Source organism: Cupressus sempervirens, chromosome 11 (assembly GCF_028749045.1).
Source record: "Cupressus sempervirens isolate cs-2001-9-10 chromosome 11, ASM2874904v1, whole genome shotgun sequence".
Classification (NCBI taxonomy): domain Eukaryota; kingdom Viridiplantae; phylum Streptophyta; class Pinopsida; order Cupressales; family Cupressaceae; genus Cupressus; species Cupressus sempervirens.
In genome coordinates, this window is record NC_143128.1 from 84428742 (window position 1) to 84451417 (window position 22676).

General features: G+C 35.2%; 1 protein-coding gene across 1 annotated transcript in view; it reads right to left on the bottom strand.

Moving 5' to 3' along the window:
* Positions 1–8336, bottom strand: part of LOC149528338 (putative hydrolase C777.06c) — a 124911-nt gene extending 116575 nt beyond the window's left edge. Inside the window, exon 1 of the mRNA XM_089811700.1 lies at positions 8002–8336. Within this exon, the coding sequence (XP_089667826.1) occupies positions 8002–8204 (203 nt within the window). The 5' untranslated portion in view covers positions 8205–8336. The remainder of the gene's footprint in view (positions 1–8001) is intronic.
* Between the last annotated feature and the right edge of the window lie 14340 nt (positions 8337–22676).

Here is a 22676-nt window from a genome sequence, read left to right on the forward strand (position 1 = left end):
GGTACGAGACTTACCTTTGCGCTTGAACAACTATGAGTTTAAGGCGGATTATCATGTGGTCAACATGGGTGACATGGACATAGTACTTGGGATGCAGTGGCTACATTCATTGAAGGTGGTTACCCTGAGATTAGAGGATATGGAGATACAATTCGAAATAAATGGTAGGATTCATGTGCTAAAGGCTATCCGTAATGGAGACATCAGGACTATCTCATTTAGGCGGCTGGAGAGATTAACTAGGCATAATGATATAGAGTGGGCAGCAGTTTGTACTTTGATACCTACACAGGAGGAGCAACATAAGGTGGAATATCATCCTGATATTCAGAAGTTGAGTATTAAGTACGAAAAGGTATTCAGTGAGATTCCACCAGGCAGGCCACCGGACAGAGGTATTGAGCATATTATTGAACTGGAGGAAGGTGCTAAACCTATCATGATCACACCATATCGACATCCAAAGCGACTCAAGGATGAGATCGAAAGGACCATTGAGGAGTTGCTAGCTATGGGGCACATCCGACCTAGTAAGTCACCTTTTGCATCTTCTGTTGTTTTGGTAAAAAAGAAGGATGGAACGCTTCGGATGTGTATTGATTACAGGGCATTAAATAAGAGAACCATTAAGAACAGGTATCCTATTCCTCGCATTGATGAGTTGATAGATGAATTGCATGGGGCCTGTTATTTCACGAAAATTGATTTGAGATCAGGATATCACCAGATCAGAGTCCGTGAACAGGATATTGAGAAAACTACTTTCAGATGTCATTGTGGGCACTTTGAGTTTGTAGTCATGCCTTTCGGCCTGACCAATGCACCTGCCACTTTCCAGTCCACTATGAATAGAGTTTTCCACCATCAGTTGAGGAAATTCGTGCTGGTGTTTTTTGATGACATTTTGATCTATAGCCGATCATGGCAGGAGCATCTAGAGCATTTGGAGACGGTGTTGAGCATTCTACAGAAGGAGTCCTTGTATGCAAAGGAGTCCAAATGTGACTTAGGGATGACCGAGCTGTTATATTTAGGACACATCATTAGTGCAGAGTTAGTGCGGATGGATCCTGAAAAGATTCGCGCTATTGTTGATTGGCCTCCACCAGAGAACCTTACACAGTTAAGGGGGTTCCTTGGTTTATGTGGTTTTTATCGCAGGTTTGTTAGTGGCTACTCACGACATGCAGCTCCCATGACAGATTTACTGAAAAAAGGGGAATTTGTGTGGACTCAGAAGGCACAGGACTGTTTTATGAGATTTAAGGAGATAATGACTACGTGCCCAGTTCCAGCATTACCTGATTTCACGCAGCCATTTGAGCTTCAATGTGATGCATCTGGAGAGGGAGTAGGTGCTGTACTTATGCAGAATAAGCACCCCATAGCTTATGAGAGCAGGAAGCTCAGAGGCCCTGAGCGTTCATTCAGTATATATGATAAGGAGATGTTGGCCATCATGCATGCTTTGGCCAAATTCAGACAATATCTTGTGGGTAGCAAGTTTTGTATTAAAACTGATCATAACAGTCTGAGGCATTTCTTGGGACAGCAGGACCTGAATGATCGCCAACAAAAGTGGGTAAGTAAGTTGCAGGCATATGATTTTGACATCTCATATGTCAAGGGAACTCAGAATGTTGTTGCAGATGCTCTATCTCGAAAGCCACACCTCACTCTTATGGTTCAGATATCAGAGGATTGGCGACACTTGATTATAGCAGAGTATTCCAGGGATACATGGGCCTCCGATATAGTAGAGGGAACAGTGATTTATACCAGATACACACTTGTGGATGATTTGATCATTTACAAGAACAGGATTTACCTAGTCCCAGGATCGAAGGTTAAGCAACTGATTATGAGAGCACTTCACGACTCACCGACAGCAGGCCATCCCGGGTACTTCAAGACTTACAAGTCAATTCGAGAGCGGTTCACTTGGAAAGGGCTGAAAGCTGATGTTTTGCAGTATGTTCGAGAGTGTCTTGTTTGCCAGCAAAACAAACAAGAACACAGCTATCCGGCAGGGCTCCCACAGCCACTTCCGATTCCCGACAGGAAGTGGGAATGCATCTCCATGGACTTTATCACAGGTTTGCCCAAGGTACAAGGACGAGATTGTACTTATGTGGTGGTAGATAGATTAACGAAATATGCTCATTTCTTTCCTATCACCACTACACATTCAGCAGCTCAGGTGGCAGAGGTTTTCTTTCGGGAGGTTTTCAGATTGCACGGCTTGCCTCAGAACATTGTGAGTGATAGGGATAGCCGTTTCATGAGTCACTTTTGGCAGGAGGTATTCCGGTTATGTGGCACGGAGCTTACACCCAGCACTAGCTATCACCCACAAACCGATGGTCAGACAGAAATTGTGAAAAAATGGGTGGAAGGGTATTTAAGGAATTATGTGGCAGCTCAGCAGCGAGCTTGGGTCAGATGGATATATCTCTGCGAGTATTGTTACAATACTACATATCATATGACTATACAAATGACACCCTTCATGGCACTTTACGGTTATGAAGCACCTAGTTTCTTGGATTTGTTGTTGAGCGACAGCCGGGTACCTAGTGCAGGTGAATTATTACAGGAGAGTAAGGATATAGTTGCTACCCTCAAAGATAATATTGCAAGAGCTCAGAACCAGCAGAAGCAGTATGCAGACCAGAAGAGAACTGAGCGTAGTTTTGAGGTAGATGATATGGTTTACCTCATGTTGCAGCCATACAGGCAATCTACTCTTAAGAAGAGTGGGGCAGAGAAACTTAAGCCACGCTATTATGGACCATTCAGGATTATCAGGCGAGTTGGTGAAGTGGCTTATGAGTTGGAGCTTCCCGCAGACAGCAGAGTGCACAATGTGTTTCATGTGTCACGCCTCAAGAAGGCGTTGGGTCAGAATGTGGTGCCTTCTGCAGTATTACCTCCTTTAGACGATGAGGGAAAATTGATTTTAGTACCAGAATCCATCCTGGAGAGCAGAGAAAAGCAGCTTCGTAGAAGGGTGATCAGAGAATACTTGGTTAAGTGGAAAGATTTACCTGTTGAGGATGCTACTTGGGAGGGGGAGGCTATTTTGCAGCACCCGGCGTTGAGATTGCTTGAGGCCAAGCAATTTCAGGAGGGGCGGACTGTAATGTCCCCTCTTTAGTTCGACATGGCATTGATCATGGATTTGCCTATTCCAGACTCTCGTAGGCAAATGGTGTGGAAAGAGAGTCAATTCTGCGGATCAGATAGTCATATCTTGCTCTTGAAGAAGTGTTAAGAGGTTATATTTTATCATTATGTGATATTGGGGCCCACATGTTATAATTTTAATTTGAGTTGCACTTTTTATTTTATAAAATTACTTTATTATAAAAAAGTGCATTATAATGAGAAATTATAAAGGATGTTTCTAGAAGTTCTAGCAACTTCTTAGAAAAGTGAATAAATAGAGGGCTGGGCCTCTCATTTGGACATGCTTGGATTGGAGAACTCTTCTACTTCTTCATTGTGAAGACATTTGTGGACTTTGGATCTGCAAATTATTCGATCTTTGGGAACGAATCACTCCCTTGGATTGGCGACTTTGAGGGTGTGAAATATCACCTGAATTGTTGCATAATTGGAGTTGGTATTCAGCCATCTCATTGGAGCTTATTGAGAATTCGTTGTTAGGGTTTGTTTTTGGTTGGAATAAGGATTTCAGATTTGCCCTATCATTGGAGAAGCATTTGACAAGAGTTTGAAGACAGAATAAGTGCATTTTCAGAATTGGCAAAGCAGGGTTCGGAACCACATAATTGCTCATATCTCCTCAACCCCTTGGAGTTATTTTTTATGGTTTTACAGGGTTACTACCTAACCCTAGGCGCCCATTTTTCCTTGCATTTGGGGGTCCCAAAACCCTAATATTATTTTATTTCAGCAGCCGTACTGGTACGGCCTAGTACGGCCCTGCTAGTTTGGGCAGCAACAGCAAATTAAGAACAGTTTGGGGGTGCGGTTGGAGGTCTTCATCAACGATCTGCAGCAAAACATGGTGTTCTTCCATAGTTCTTCAAACCAGGTTCTTGCATTCTGAAATATATGTCAATTTTTGGGTAAATTTGCTGTCATATAGTCATTGTAATAATCAGTCCAGAATTGGTAATAAAATAATTTCAGAATTTATTGCATTGTAATTGAGATATAGTTCAATGGCTTTATATATATTGTAATTCTGTGATTATATTCTGAAAGTATCAAATCTGAAATTACCATATTCTGAATATTGTTACTGTTACACGCCAAGTGTTTGACAAAATTCCTAAGTTCAGTTTGAGGGTTTCTGTGGCCTTTATAGAGAGGGTCATTACATCTTGAAGTAGATGCAAAGTACAGTGTCAAACAATATTCTAATATGATCCTTGATGATACTAGAAATACAATATAATTGGAGTTGCCTTCGATCATCCAAGATTGGCGTTCCACGGCAATGCATCCCCTATGATTTTGGGGTTGTTCCAATCCCGAGGACAAAACAAGGACGCAAGGACGGATTTTTGCCGTCGCCAGAGCCGTCCCTTTTTTGCCAAATTCGGAAATGTCCTCGAAATGGCCAAAAAAAAATTGCAAGAAACTTGAGGACAGCTAGCAATACCACTATCCCCGAAACTGCTGGTCGTCCCCTTTTTTCCAGCCAATTGAGTAAAGGCAAAACACCCCCAAAAAATCATTTTGTTTAATTTTTGCTGTCCGCAAGGGCCCCTAGTTGTCTTAAAGACATAACAAAAATATGCAAACCATATTTGGTCCATTGAAAACTAAAACACTAACTCTTTCAACTTTTTTTAGATTTGACATACTTGGTAAGAGGAAGAAAAAAACATAAAGCAGCAACAGCTGAGGAAAGATTGCATTTAGTATTTACTAGTTGCTTTTTTAGTTGGACTTCTCTTATTTCATTCTGATTTCATGCATGATACTTGAAGCCTTTAGGCATTTTAAATTTTTGCTATATATGTATTTGATATTGTTATAATGGAAGTACTTGTCACTTGATAATTTCCATATTTTGATCTTCTAAAATGTATATGGTGAAGGTGGATGGTTTATTAATGTTATGATATGCATATTTGAATTTTGTCTCTATATATATTAAAATCCCCTATGTTTTTAATCGCCATCCCCTAAGATCCTGTCCCCTAAATTTTGGCTCCGACTCATACCCGTACCGGAAATACGTCTCCATCCCCTAAAATGTCCCCATTCCGCAAACTCTGTGGAGCATAGCTATATCCCAGATACTTGTGCAAAATAAAGTCTGATGAAGCAGATATAAATCTGAATATTTCAGAGACTGTTCATCACATGCTGATCTGGATAATGACTGATGTAAATTAGAAACAATCTGGTAAAAGATTGTATCGATCCAAATATCAGTCACTTGTATGGACAATTATTATTTCACAGAATTATATTGATTGAATATGAAGTTATATTGATATGAAGGTATGGCTCACTCCTACTGATACTTTACATAATGTATATGAGAATTTCCTTCTGCTGTTATACCTTTAACTAATCACTTGTCTGATAGACTATCATGTGAATTTTGCAATGATCCTATTGTAATTTCTTTGATGACAATCCTCTATTGCTGTCTCTCACTTATGTCTTCAAAATCAAAAACTTCCATAAATTTGCCTGTTGTAGACTTTACTACCTATCAGCTTTGTCTGATTAGAAAGCTTTAAGTACGCAGTCTGATGTGAAGATCTTCCTGATTCTTTTATTAGAATTGCATGCTTCTCTATTTTGATATTCATCTGCTTAATTTAGCCTTCTAATAAAGGTAAGAACAATATATATCTTCACATCACTTAGAACTAGGAATGGAGAATAGGAATGCATATTAGGAATAAGAATGGCTATTCCAATAACAACTATTTTTTGGAATGGGCATAAGCTGATTTTAAAGGCAAAATGGGAATATGTATTCCTATTCCCTATTCCAATTGATGAACCAAACAGAAAATAGAAAACATATTCCAAATTTTCTATTCCTATTCCAGCAACCAAACGGGTGCTTATTAGAGTCCCCACCTTTCATGAATCCACCCCTTTAGGGTCCGTTTGGTTCGTGGAATTTAAAAAACCCGGATTTCTACAAACCTTGGTTTAGCCAAATCAAGGTTTTGTCTATCTTCATTCCGATTTTTGGGATTTTATTGAAAACGTTTGTTTCACTCGGAAGATGCGTGTGAAGACACATTTTTATGCGTAAGCTTGGAATTGAAGGTAAATTTCAAAAAGTAGTCCAATTTATTGTTTTTACACTCGTTAAAAAACAAAACCAGGTTTTGATTTTCAATTCCTACTTTTTTTAGGAAGTTGGAAAACCTGGTTTTGAGGCAAAATTGGAAGTCCCATATGCTAATTCCATTTTGCAAATTTTGAAACAAATGCACAAATTTTCAAATCCGGGTTTTGAAAAAGCCAATTCCTGTCATCTTCCAAGAACCAAACGGACCCTTTTCTAGGTCAGCTAATCAAGGGTTTCTATTGATTTTGTTAAGCCTTCAATGTGAGTCAGCCTTGCTATGTTAACCAAATATTGCTCTATATATAATAACAATGATAGCTATTGTTCCCCATCCTTGTGCTTGCTGCTTAAATGAAAACATTACTCAATACTCTTTTTTAATTTACACTAATTGCTGAAATTAGGGTTTGAAATGAGGGACATGACAATGCCTATCAAAAAGTCAATGCACCTCTTAATCTTGTCCCTCTATTCATTTAACGTCTTAATCTTATTCACTTTCCTCTCACCTGTTAATCATAATTGTTCATCTTTAGCCTCGTAGTCTAGGCCTTTGACTCTCTTGAAGACTTTTTCTCTCATGTTTGTCCATCTAGAATCTAGGAGAATTTAGGAGACATCTGTTATCTTAGCGCTTGACCCATTTTGCTTCATTGCTATCATATTTCTATCATGCTTGCCTCATCAGTCAATCAACCACACTTCGCTCTTTTAAGCCATGTTGTGCTAGTGTTTAATGTTGAGAGCAAATAACATTATCCACAAGGTCTTAAAGGATTAAAGAAAACTAGAGTAAAGCTTATCATATGTGGGAAGGTATACTTGTTCATTTGCATGTATTAGATTTGGAGCTCTATTGATGTTATTGATTGGCTTTTGAATTTTCAAATTCTCATTCGACTTTTGATGGGTTTACAAATACATTTCAATAACACACTTGCCAACATTCATGGGTAAGAGTATGTATTTAAATAAGCCTATAGCTACTGTAAGTTTTTAAAGGCTCCTATTTTGTTGTTCCTGGCCAGTGGAACTTTAATTATACCGGGTCAAGTTTTACGTTCTAGAGACAAGCATGAGGCTTCCAGGTTTTGTTGGTCGATGTCCAGCCTTGGGTAGATGTAAGGGCAGTAGCCCAAACCATATGAAATGTATATTTATGACCAATTCGTAGAAAGGGACCAGTCCCCAAGACTGTAATTTACCAAAACTTCAGTGAAGGATAGACAAGTTAATCAAAACTCTGCAGCTAGATTAGTTTTGCTCCTACCTTGGAGGGTGATCGTGTGGGTCCCATAGGCTACTTTAGCCTTGTGAACGTCTTTAAAATCTATCATATCATATCATATCATACTATTTAAACATTTATTTGTACATCAATGTTTTACCAAAAATGGACAAACTGAATAATAGTCAATTCACATTTTTTTTAGATTAGAATTTTAATCACACGAAATAGATATCATTAAATTATTTACAAATTGCAAAATCTAGAACTTCGTTCTTTTCAATTTAACCCGGGCATCAATCTCTATGGCTTTACATTCAATCCACAGTTTTAACCCTAACATAAAATATCTTACAATTAAATTTAAAAGAATACCATGTAAACGTAAATAAAGTTGAATTGTCCACAAAAATCCCAAGAATGAAACGACATGTTTGCATTCGCGTTTATTCTTACGTGAAATTGTGCCACTCACCTGTAATTTGGATTTGTTTCGGGAGGAGGCGAGATAGCTTTATGACAGACCTCGCAAGGAGGATCCGACGGTCGCAGGAGGCATCTTGGGCTGGGAACTCCCGTAGAAGATCCACTCCCTAAGAATATCAAAGCAGAAGACCCCTTACTAGTTCCAATGTCATTTGAATTCCCATTACTGCAGAAACAATCATCGCATCTCATTTTGTAATTTTTTCGTTCGCTGCTGGACGCAATTGAACTGGTTGCATCGAATGACAAGTTCTGCTAGTCTTGGCGTTTGGCAACGCGCCCATTATTTCATTAATGCTGTAAAGGTGGAATCTCGCGTTACTGAGATTTTTGGCATTATAAATTGGTAATTTAATTTCAATTTAAAACAATTAAGTTCATGATTTTTTATTTTTTTTATGAATAGTTCCTTCTCCATTAATAAAATATTAAAGTTACATATTAAACAAGGACGCAAAGTGTCAAAGTTCCTGCCTTAGTATAGTTTTTGCATATGACATGTAGCAGTTTAGATAGTATTTTATACATTGGATATGCAATAAGATAAAGCAAACTATGTAATTTTTATTGTATTTCAATAATAATTTACATTAGCAAAGCATGTACTCAATTATGCTATGCAACTTGATAGAGAAAAACTATGTCTTATAGCATATCAATGCATACACATTATTTCATTATACATATATGACACAGAGAGTGTACTTGGGTATGAGACTCATGCGTATGCATTGTTTGATTGCACACCTTTCTTTGTATTGACTAGTGTCTTTTGTAACTACCATTAATTATAGCTTGATATGTCATTATAGCTATCCATGATACCTGCAAATTCCATTTTGTGCATGTTAGTATATTGTGATTATGTCTCATAATAAGTTGCTTTTAATATTTTAAATAAATGCTAATTAGTGACTAGTCATGTTTACCTTTTGTTCTGAGAAATTGTTCAATCTCCATTTGTCACAACATGATTGATGGCATTGTTCTGGTTTAATGTGAATTGACCTTTGACGATGAAATCTCGAAAGATAAAGATGAACTTTGATTTGTCTTGTCTGTAGTCCTCAACTTTTGTGTCTTTTAGGCTTGGTAGTAGTCGTTCAACAATGCACTTGTCTATTGAAGACTGGATAATTTGTTTGTTTTGAGTTGTGATGATAGTCTTTAGGTATAATGAATATACATATGGAACCTCTTGATTGCATCTATTGCAATGAGTTGTTTTGTCTTCTAACATTCCATAATCCTCAAATTTTAAGTTGCATTGAGAACAAAATGCATGAAATGGATTTGTGAATGCGTTGGCTACTTTGAGAACTCCATCAACCTGCAAGATATGTTTTGATATTAATGTAGCTTGTGTAAGAATTAATTAATAGTTGAAGTGTTGAATTATCTGAGTTTGCTTACCTGTAGTGTTGTTTGTAGCAATGCATTTAAGGCATCCAATGTTCTCTTGTCTTTTAGTGTACAGATGTATGTAGCAATCCCTGTGCGAAATGTTCTATCCATGTCATTTCGTCGTACAATATTTCTAAACAACATTGCAGGAGTCTCACCTCTTTGTAATTGGATTGCTATTTGCATGGATTCTTCTTGGAATGCAGAGTTGATTTGTAGCTAGTAATTGACAAAACAATTTTATTTTCTACTTTTAGAACTCTGTACTTAATAGAAACATGACTACTATACATGTTACATAAAAAGAAGTATTTAGTGTGTTTTTTACCTGTACTTTGTCATCATCATTATTTTTGTCTTTTATGTAAACAACATATTGGGAGCCAGTCTGTCGTCCTGCAACTACTAATGCACCTATTGTACCAATGGCATAGGTACTTGTGCTTGTGAGTAGCTATTTGATTGTGGAGCTTGGTATGAATTTGTATTCTTGGCAAAGTCGCGGTATAGTTTCAATTGTGCTTGAATCTTGGAGCTTTAAGATGCAATCTAAATCTCCACGGTCAAAGGTTGTTTTGTGTCCTAGTTGAAATCCTGACACTATAATGGATGTTCCTAGAACTATCTTGTGTTTGTACTCTTGTACTAAGTTCCCTGTCACATTCAAAGTTATTGTCATTTCTCCTTTAGAGTCTGTCAAGTCTGCACGTAGCACCTCTCGTGTTTTGTTTTCTCTATCCAGTGTTGCTGTATATATGACAAGTATGTCTCCTTCAAAAATGTTTCCTGCTTTTCTTGCATTCAAGTCTTCAATTGATATTGCATTGGGGTTTCCTAGTTTTGACTTGCACAAAGTATTATGGTGTTAGTCTAGTATTGTAGTGGTTTGATATTTAACATTTCTTCAAATACTAGAAATTCATGTATTGATTTGTTATTTTTCATGTGGGAATTCATGTTATTAGAAATGAGAAAAGCTCAGTACCTTTTTGTTGTTTGCTCTTGCTTGACATGTGTTCCCTTTCTTGTTCTTTTGCTTCCTTCCATTATTGTGCTGCACAAAAATGTAGAACATTGAAATACATACCATTATATTAGAGTTATTGTCTTTGATACATAAAACTCTTAGGTGTAAGATGTATTTGCATTCTTGTATGTGTTTTACTATTTAATTTTGTGTTTGGTTGTTTATGTATTAGCAATCTAGAGTGGAGTATGGAACCTTATGAATGTAGCAAGGTGATCAGTCTAGTATGCTTCTGCTTTGTAACAACAACATTTATTACTTGAGTTTGTCCAGATGTGATCAATTGATGGATTGTATACATTTTGTGTTTTTTCTGTGATGTAATTCATGTTGTGGTATTGCATATATTTTTGAAGATTTTCTTTCTTAGCATTTCTTGTTGACATATCAATATTGAAATCACCTACAATGTATAGATTAGTCATTGGTTTGACATATGCGGTGACTTGTTGAATAATAGTGGCATATTCTTCAATGGGTGTGTAAGGTCTTGCATAAACATTACATATATTTAGTTCATTGCTTTTGATCAAAGTTGTTATTGTAATAGATTCTATATTTGTTGTGTTATATTGCTTTATCTTTGAAATGACTAGGGTTTTGTTGGCTAGTGTCATTATACCATGTATGTGGTAGGCATTGAAGTTGTTGAAATGTTGGAATTCATCATTTATTTTAGGGATTTGCATGTGTACTTCTTGAATGCACATGATGTCAGATGACATTAAATCATAGTCATTAGTTATATCATTTATGTGAGGCTTTAAACTACGTGTGTTTAGTGTGCATAATAGCATGGATGGTGTGTTATGACAACATGTATCATCATTTTCGAATTGCCATTTTGCACTTGATTCTAGGCGAGACATTTCGAGATGTATTCTCTCTTTGATTTTAAAATTTTTTGGTGTTAGAGGTTTTAAAAGGAATAATGAGTCAATTGTTTTAATTTGTGATAGTGCTATGTATGTTAATCCATGTTGTCTAACGCCTGTGGGGTCGAAAGCCATTGCCTCCATTGTAAGTCCTTGTGACCTATGTATTGTTCTTGCACATGCTATCTGTATAGGGAATTGTTTTCGTACAATAAATTTTTTTTTTTATCGATGCCTTTTGGATAGGTCGAATAATGCGTAGTATGGGTACCCAGTCATTTTCAATTTTTTCTATAAAGCATTGTATGAGTTTCTTGCGTTGTTGCTATCCAATTGTATTGTCGTTAAATCTTATCCAAACTATGTCAAAATCATTATATTTTGTGTATGCTTTGAATATTCCATCTGATCCATTTACTAGACCATCTTTTGTGTTGTAGTTTCTTGCATATAGTTCTACCAAAATATTTGGTTTGAGATGAATTTGATGTGGGAGTGAAATTGTTCGTGTGTGTAGGCGTAATGCATTGTTATTTTCATCATGTTCATCAATGACATTGAGGACAGTCATTTCACTAGGAACTATTGCAAGAATTTTTGTATTATGAGCATCGACATCGATTCTTCTATAGAAAAGGAATGGCAGTGTTGGGTCCAATGGTGGTTTTCTCATGCATTGTTCATTGATATAGTGCAAATCTTCATTTGTTTGCATGTCTATTCGTATTTTGTTGAGAACATTAATGAATTTTTCATCATTTTGCCTTACTGTATGTGTTAACGAATAACATTTAACGTTGTCTATCCAAAAATTGTAAGGCATCAATTCTGACATAGTTGCTTTATTTTCAAATACGACTGCATCAAGTACTGGTTGTGCTTGGTACAAGTCTCCACAAAAAATTATATCGACATTTCCAAAGTGTATGGTAGGCATTTGCATTATCTCACGCAATCGTTTGTCAATGTAACGTAGGAATTTTGCACCAACTAATGATATCTCATCAATGAGAAGTACACGTAACTGATCATAGTGCTTTGACATTGCATCTAGTATGTCGCTATTGAGTGGCAAGAAGTCAGATGTGATAAAAGGTATGTGGAATGCTGAATGTAATGTGACTCCACCTACATTGTGTGACGCCTTTCCTGTCTAAGCTGTTATTAGGCCTTTTGGTTTGTTGGGATCACTATCGATGTACTTATTGTAGATCCGAAGGAGAGCTTGGTATATAACTTTTGCAATGAAAGTCTTTCCAGTTCCGGCTCCGCCTGTCAAGAATAGATGCAATGGGTTCTTGTTGTTTTTATTTTATTTTTAACAATATCTTTGACAATTGCTTGTTGTTCTCTATTTAGCATTTGCCTCAATTTGTAGTACTCATCATTGTCCATAATTTGTGGATGGTGGCTTATTTCAAAAGTGTTATAACGTATGTTGCTTTATATCTTCTGTACCTTGTGTTGGATGTCTTTTTGTATGTCATATTGCTCAATTTTCTTGTGTTTGTTGACTGTGAGGGTTTGGCTATCCATTTTGTCATTTTCAGTATCTAGATCCTTGATTGCTTTTTCCATGTCACCCCATGCAGGAGCTGTGTTATGGTTAAACTTTGCTTGATTCATTATGATTATTTGTTGATAGTATAAATGTGCTTGTTCCCATGATGTAAAACTTTGTTTCAATGTGCTCTCATTGATTGTAAATGGAACATAGAGTATTAATTGTTCTCTACAATAATTTTCTAGGTCCAGGTGTTTGCTGAAGTCGATAAATCATATTATACTCGGTTTTTCTTTTTGTGTGTATTTTGTGCCCTTTTTGCTATACTTGGAGACAAATTCTGCAAGGCATATGCTATGAAGGATTGGAGATCGACTTAAATAGTAGTCCACTAAGGATTTTGAGAGGACATTTTCTAACTCATCAGGTTCTTTAAGTAATTCTTTATTGCTTTTTAGTATAAATGTGCGATTGTGATCATCTCTTGTGTCTATGAATATGCACTTTCTTGAGTTATGATTTAGTGGCAGTGATAGAACTATGTGTACTGCTTGTTGTGATGACATTTGTTGTAAATTTAGCAGCGCATTTCCTAGCTTTGTTATCATTCGTATTGCATCAATACTATCTTGTTTGTGGTCATTACGTATTCTCTTAAATGTATGTGTCATTGTTTTGTCCACTTTTGTCATGTATGAGCTACAATACATTGCTACAGCATATGCGTTCAGTACAAATTGTGCATCAGTATTGGCTCTCCATAGTTGTGGAATTCTCTTCGCAAAGCTGTTGTTCCAAATTTTTGATGGCTTTCATTGCAAAAAGAGCGTTGATCGTTGTAGAGTTGATCTTAGAGCCAAGATATATTCTTCTTCATTCGTTCCAATTTCAACTAAGAACATTTGAAATGTGTATGACAGGTCATAGTTTGCCTTTTCTAATATTGCAAAGATGCTTGTTGCTTTTGAACTTATTGCTTCATTCTTCTCTGACAATGGTTCAAGTATTACTATCCTTTGGAGGGGTGGAAAAGGAAAATTATATCTGCATGAAATCTTTCTTAGTCTTCTACATCACTTTGTGTGGTGGTGCTTGTGAATTGTACGAAGACTAGGCTCTATATGTTCAGTTGCACAAGTAATGTACTTGTCAATAAAGTCTATGATGGATGTATTGCTATCTGTTCCATATATTGGTGCATTTTTTACCCAGAGTAGGAAATGATCATGTTCATTTCCTCGATTTTGGAATTCAGTTACAGAGAAGTAATCCACAACATTTCCAAAGAACAATTCATCAGTTAAAATTAATTTCTTCATTGCATCTATTCTATGCCTATAGTATCGTGCACAAGTCACTGGGTCTTTCTTTATCAGATTGAATTTGTCACCTTTTGTTTCATACTCTTTTTGTTGTTCAATTTTTGACTGATGCACATTGTGCAATTGTTCGAGTGCAGTTAATAGTGGATCCCAATTTTGTTCTGCACTAGTAAAAGTAACAAAAAAAGTTGGAGGCCCTAGTTGGCGTATCATTGCAAAAACATTCTTCTTAAGTTGGTGTACGTAGTCTGGTGATATTCTTATTCTTTTGAAGTCAGCGTATCCAATGTCTAATTTGAGAATTCTTTCCAAGTTGGGTTTTTGCTTAACATCTTTTGATTGTAATTTGCGTCCTTTCAATTGTCCCTTTCGTATTCTTGTCCACATTGTAGAGAGTGCATGTTGCACCAATATCTTGATAGTCTCGAAGAATATATTTTTTGTGTGGTATGCAAAGTACCTTTTTGATTGTAGGAGTTCCCGTCGTGCAATCTTTTGGTAAGAAAATCTTTGAATGATGTCTTCGTCATGTGGTTTACCAAAGAATAATGTGGGAAAATTCATTTCCTCAACATATTTGTCTTTGAATATTCCAATTGGGTGGTGCTCTTGTGCAGGTGCGACGTCAATTATCTTGTCTTGCATTTTATGTATCGATCTAGATTTAGTGAATCCATGTACCAAGGTTTCTGAAGGCTCATTATGTTCTTCGTCATCGTCTGACTGTGTTGCATTTTCACTGAATGAGAGGATGTTTCATCTTTGCAACTTGCATATGTCCTTTCATTCTCAACATTAATCTCAAGAGCTTCTTTCCAATCTTCTTTTATTTTAACATTTTCCATTATGTATAGTGGTGTACTTGTGAGTTTTGAGAGCGCTTGCATCACTACATTTGGCCGCACCATTCCTATTTGAAATGCATTTTTGTATTCTAGTCACCTTTTGAGAGCAACGACAATAGTTGTTGTGCTATTGGTTGTTTGTGGTAGTGCATTTTGTATGATATTCATGTTCACAGGAACATTGATAATAGAACCTGTCAATCCCACTTGTGATCTTTTGTATCCTAATTCCCATATTTGAGCAAATGCAATTCTCACTGACACTAGTCGTTCTTCTAGTTGTGACAATATTTGCACATCTTCTATTGGTTCATTAATTCTAATTTTTTTGGTGTACTATATGTTGGGAGCTTGAAGTGTTTCAATGCAAACAAGCATGTTCGACAGATGAAATTATTTGGCACTTCATATTTTATTTGCGTCAGAGTATAATAGTTGTTCTTTTCCTTTTGTTTCATTACTCTGATGTCTTTCATGAAACACAATAGTTGACAAATTGAGCATGTGTGTTTTGGTGTATCCTGGACTGTTGTTTCAAATATCTCTATTGGTGATAATCCAATTTTTATTTTTTTACCAGATGACACTGTCCTGCCTCTTTTTTTTGTTCTTTGGATTCTAGATGTGCATGTTGACTTATTTTGAGTGTTCTTGCTCCGATTTGCATTATTCATTGTATTATTTTGCGTATCTCTAATAAATTTCTTAAGATGACATAGTCAAAGTGCATTTGTTGTATTTTTTCTAGTATTACTTGGAGAATCTTTGATAAATCTCTTGAGGTGACATAGTCGAAGTACATGCTTTCTATTAGGGCTCTCTAGTTTGATATTTTTAATGTGCACCTTGTCATGTCCTATATTATTTTTGTTTGCAACTTCTACAATGTGTTGTGCATTATGCTCTTTTATAAATCTCTTCAGTTTGTTGTATCGCATTTGTGCTCGATGAATGACTCTTTCTGACTATAGTGGTTCAAAGTGACCAACAGTAGGATTTGTATCATGAAAGAGGATTGAGTATGCTTCTTCTTCTATTGATTCATTGAAATGCAAGTACTTTCTTGTTGTTGTTGTTGACCAAATGCATATTTGTATTTTTAACCACTTCGATAACTAGTGAATGTAGAATATATCTCCCCATAGTTTGACTTCTCCATTGTGTATGTTTTGCTTTGCAGAAAGGTGCATTCTACGCAAATATGTTTCTGGATCATGTACTCAGTGCAATTCATATAGAGTTTGTGGATGAAGTTCTGTACTATACGAATGCAATGCTTCTGATTCACCTCTTGTTTGCATTGTAAGAAGTAATCAATGGTTCCATTTCTTAGCTCAAGTGATGTATATCTATAATTTAGTAGGAATTCCAAGGCGTCAAATAAGCAGTCTCCTATGTTGTACTTGAATGTTGGTACTCTGCATAGTCCTTCATTCTCTAGTGCAATGTCAATATTGCAAGTTCTATCTTGTTGTGTTGGCTTGTAATGCTCTAGGTCTATAATTTCTATTTGATTTTGTATCATTTTATGTTTCAGGAAGGACTAGTACCACCTTGGTTTTCTTGTCACTTGTATACTTACACTATGATTCTTTTCTACATGTGGATATTGCTTTCCTGCATGACAAGATGCATCTTTTCAATATACTATTTTTAGTTATCTTGGATTATTTACTTTGATTTTTCTATTCTTTAAAATTACACTTGCCATAAGAAACTATACTATACATTGCAATTTGTAGTCCCATTTTTTCAAAAGTATCTAGTATGGAACAATTCAACTTTCATAGAATGATTTAGATTTGCACTATGGTTGTCATGACAAGAAAGTGTACTTCCACATTGATATTTTTATAGATGAATAATTTCATACACTATCTCACAATGATAAATGTAACTTGAAGACATGTAGGCCATACAAAAACTTGTACTTCTTTCTACTATTGCATAGTAAAAAAAGATATATTATGATACTAGAACAGAAAACACATAACACGTTGCATCATTAGAATTCCTTGATGAAATATTCAAAAAACAACATGCTAATATTTTTATAGAGGAATAATTGCATGCACTATTTCACAATGATAAATGTAACTTGAAGACTAGGTAGTACAAAAACTTATACTTCTTATCTCTTCTACTATAGCATATTAGAAAAAGATATATTATGATACTAGACTAAAACACACATAACATATTGCATCATTAGAATTCCTTGATGAAATATTCAAAAAACATAATGCTAATAGAAAACACAAGTAGCAAATACAAACATTGATACTCTTGTTTTTTGGTCATGTCTCCATGTTATCTTTATGTTTTTTTTCATGTTTCCTCTTCACATTGCGACCTCAATATTAAACAGTCATTGATGAAGTAAAGAAAAATGCTAATACAAAACACAAGTAGCGAATACACAAATTGCTACTATGCTTTTCTTCAATCACGCCTCCATATTATCTTTTTGCTTTTTCCACCTTCTCTTCACATCTCCACATCAAATATGATATGTTGACTATATCATCAAGCAATAGAAATGATGTTGAGATTGCTCTATGTCTGTACCATTTGAATCATAAATTCAACGGTGAAGCTCAATGACATTATTCTCTGATGTCACATGGAAACTGGAGAAGTCAAATGTGTCATGGTTAACACCACACATGTCTATATTGTTAGGATTGGCAGCAAGATTGTCTAGAAATGAAGGAACGTTTTCACTGGGAACATTAATATCATATTTTTCTATAATTGGATCCATGTTGAGAATTGTAGAATTCCATTTTTCATGAGATAGGTGCATGGGGGAAACAACTTGTTCCAATTGTTGCAATGGGCATGAGTTTATCAAATTTGAGGGATTTATATTCTGATAACTTGTTTCAAAATTGGGTAGTCAAATTGCAGTAGGATAGGTTGATTGAAATATGGATAGTGAATTTTTGTGTCACTTTCTGAAGAATACATGCTATCTATGCTAGTAGCATATATGGAATTGATATGTTCTTTCGATGGAAGATCTTGTACTACATTTCTATGAAAACTTTCAAGAATGTTAGGTTTCATGTGCATCATGGTTAGATAGTGTTGGTTCTCAGTGATGGGTATTGCTTGACCAAAATGATCATTTGTATAGACCATTGACATTGGACCATTTTTACCTATTTCTATTGGACATCGTTCAACTTGAACGGTCAATCGAAGTTGATCTTTCTCTAAGTGAGAGATACTTTTTGTTTCATGTATCTTTGTATCTGGATGCACAATATTTGTAATGGCTTTGTATCCTTTGAAGGATATTGTAGCCAGATCATATGCAATAGCAGCTTCCTCTTTGGTATCAAATGTTCCTAGCCATTTTTGCTTTTGTTGTATAGGATTCCACACTTGTGCAACATAACGACCACTTGAACGTTTCCATACACCTCGATATGACTTTTCTTTTGGACAGATTTTAGATCCATTGCAAAATGACATATGTCCTTTTTTTTCTTCAACTTTTTCAGAATGTTCTTGCAATTCAGACAATTTCATGTATTTATTTTTCTTCCTGTTTGATCTCATTACATTTGAGCTCTGAGTGCTCTGCACATTGGAAGATTGGTTATGAGGTGTATAGTTGACATGGTAAAAGTTGGTGTATGCATTACTGCCTCTCATTGACATGCTGGCCATATCATAGGCAAAGGCTGCTTGTTTTGTTGTGTCAAATGTTCCTAGCCATTTTTGTCTTCGTAGCTTGGGCAATGTTATCTCTGCTGAAAATCGACCAGATGCTTTCTTGCGAACACCCCTGTATGTCTTCTCCATTTCTTCTTTTGTGTTTCTGTGGCACAATTAAACTTTTGTTAAGACATGTCTCAATACACACATGTTTACATTACACTACAAATGACCAATCCTCTCAAACAATAATTTCAATTATAAAGAAATGAAAACAATATGCAATTCCAGAAAATAGTAGGTCAAAAATGACTATTGTAATATTGTTCATAATCATCTTTTGTCAGTAGTTACTTGTAGCTTATCTCCATTATAAACATTATTTCCATACTATGATCAATTATAACACTACCAGCTGATAAATACTAATTGTCATTACTACTGTCATGACTAGTGACATTACTATTATTGTATGTTGCTTGGTTACATAGCAAATGCATACAATATGGCTACTGTACACAGTACAATTAATGTTACAAACCATGGAGTATTGTCCACTATGAAGAATAGTGTAAAACCTACTAATGCTATCAAGATTAGTGTCATCCATGCTTTTATTACAAGTTCTTCATAGGTAGGAACATGCTCAATTTTGTTCTCAGCCAACTTAGTCATCATGTTCTGTGGATATGCTCCATTCACTACAAGGGGGTCAGCAATCCAGAGACATTGTTCAAAAAGTGGAAAACAAATTGTTTGACTGTGGGTGGTCTCGACTTACAAATGTATATATGTTTTTTAATCTATTCTATGAGGTTTTGATTATAGATTTTCTAGTCAAGAAGACAATACAATTAGTAATTTTGCATCTTTGAGATCTATTCAAGCACACTGTGTCTTTGACTTCTTTTGTTGGCAATCATTACTTTGAAGACAGAAACTTATGCCAATAGAGATCTTATGAAATGCTAACATGGATCTTAAGGGAATAATACACAAAGAAACAAGCAAATTTTGGAAACTTGTAACTTTGAAATTTCTAGATTCTAATCAAATGTATAACTTTACTTACTATTTTTTTCTTCACTCAACTGCCAAGCTTGTGTATTTGGTCCTTGTTGATTTTCCTGATTTGCAATCAAAATTTCGTATTAAGAAAAGCATAATCAAACCTTCACAACATTAGATGTAATTAATTAGGTCACTAGTTCTTATTCTACATATGTGAAAAATAATGTATTGTGTGGCATAATCATTGTGCACAAATTAAACATAGTAGATCAAAATTTTACTAGTTTGTAGTCAACTTTGCAAAAAAAATGATTAGCTAAATAAAGCTATCTGCATGTTTGCAACAATCAAAGTTCAAAACAACTTCTAATATATTATAAAGTGAGATGGAAGTTACTAGATACATATTGTAATATATTTTTTGAAGCCTCAAGGGATACTTCACTAAGAAGCAAATGACATTGAAATTACCAGATACATATTATACTATATCATAGTAAAAAATATTATAGCTTTTACATGCCAGTTGTGAACTTTCATTCATAATAAGCATAAACTTATACATCGTCACTATATTCTTGTGGTAGTTGTCATCTTGTAATCATTAGTTCATCAATAAAGAAAGTGCCATCTCCCAATATCTGCTACAAGATGAATGCCAAGTGGCTCAAAACTATTCTCAAATACAAACAAAAAATGACATGAGTAATGATGCTTTATGGTCTTAGCTGCCAACGCTCCTGTATCATTATCATACCATTGCCCAATAATTTTTGTGTTGTCATGTCTTATAATCCATTCAAGTGAAAACATTGGATATGTTACCACAAGGTTTATTATGGACAAAAGTGTTTCATCTTCAGCAACCGTGCTAAATGGTGATAGTTCGCAGAATAGTGTCTTGCATGTTGGATTGAAAATGGTCGTTAATTCTTGTGTAGTGTGATTTCCAGGAGGGAAATGTCTTATGATATCTTCACAATGAACTATGATATGAGCTTCCCTATATTGTCTCACCAGATGTTTTAAGTAAATCAATTCACCATTAGTCATGAATGGGGATAGAACACGAATTTGATTAGTGTGTGGTATTGGCTGAATATCTCCCCATCCATCATATCTGAACATGACAACATGCTTATCATAAAAATATCTTTCCAATATTTTCCTTTGGCATTCCTCTGAAAGTTCTAGAATTTTTTCAAGAATACTAGATACTGGACTTTCAGAGAGGTGATCTGTATCACGTTCCAATGAAACAAATGCATCAAGAAAATCCATTCTTGTGTAATATGGAGATGAAAAACCTATTTTCAATGAGGAAAATTTCTTAGAATTTATCGAGCATCAGTTAGTTCTAAGATATATGTTGCACTTAGTGTCATTCTTTCATGGATATGCTTTTTATGGTAATAATCATACAAATATCATTAATATAAACAATTCCATACATACTATTGAAAAAATGTGCAACGGATGACTATCAATTACAATGTTTCATTTTCCATCAATGGTTTCCACTATTCATTGCATGTTAATAGTATACTTTTGAATAAATGTGCAACTGATGACTATCAATTACAATGTTTAATTTTTCATCAATAAATTCCACTATTCATTGCATCTTAATAGTATAATTAGCATTCAAGTTCTAAACTTCACTATATAGTAATAATAGTATCATAAGTTTACAACCAATTATATTCATAACAAAGCTCGAAGAGATATTACTTTAATGATCTTTTTATTCATATATCGATACAATATTCATATTAGTTGTACATAATTGTTCATTCATAGCATAAAGTACCTAGATAGAGCACTTAGTCTCTGCAGTATTCTCCATACTTTGTAGATACATGTAACAATATGCAAAGCACAATAGTCTATGTGTTATTTTTCACACTTCATACATACATGTAACCATAGGACAAGGACGATGTGGTAATTGAACTTTGACATTAGTACTTCCAATTTATGAGCAAAAGTCAGTTTATAGTACTACAAGACAATCAAACAGTTCATGAAGAGCTTGCAGTTGAAGGAGTTGGAGTAGTCAAATCTATAGTTGGAGTAGCGAGATTTGCTTCAGTTGGGAGTTGTTTGTCACTTGGATGCTTTTGTTCACATGTAACACTAGTTTCCTTGGGTAGATTTGTGTACAAAGACATGAATGCATTGTACAAATTTGTCACTCTTGTCACAAGACGTTCACCCAAATGAGTAGCGTGTGCATTTAACACATGAACTAGAACAAGGTCACATTCATTAGTAATAGCTAAACGCATAGCACTATAAATGCATGATGCAACCTCACACTCTTCAACTGCTTTATGAGAAAAGAGGCTGCCAGCGATAGATGCATGTGGAGTTCCTCGATATGCACAAATTGCTTCATGGTATCTTGTCGGTGGTACAAAGTACTCTCGTACATAAGCATTTGCTACTTTCTCAATGATTGTTGCTTCTTGTACGAAGTCCATACAATTCGACAAGAATCGTGAAACAATATCAGCATAGAAAATTTTTCCTGAAGCATTTTTCAGAAAGTCCTCACCTATCAGTGTCCTTAGAGATTGCTCGACACATGAACAGTCAAATATGAAGACATGTCGCATTGTGGTTGATTCAATTGGTCCTATAATAGGACAGTCTCACTGCGGCCTTGGAATACATACTGGCTTATCCATTTTCAAGTTGTAAAGTCTGTTATCAACTTTTCAATTGTCAGATTCTATAGTGCTTTGAATTTCTAAAGCTATTTATATTAGTCACTAGTATAATTCTCCTAGTAGAGAAAGTAATTGCTCAAGATTTTGAAAAACATGTTGCAAGTATTGTCTATAGCACAAGTTTTTTTGATTTAAAAGAAAAATCAACAAGATGCACAATAATACTATTTATTTTTCTGTTATTTTGTTATGTTTTATTTATTATAGCAATCAATTGACATAGAAACATAGAAACGAATTATAACATTTCAAAAAAATTGATATAAAAATCCAAAAAT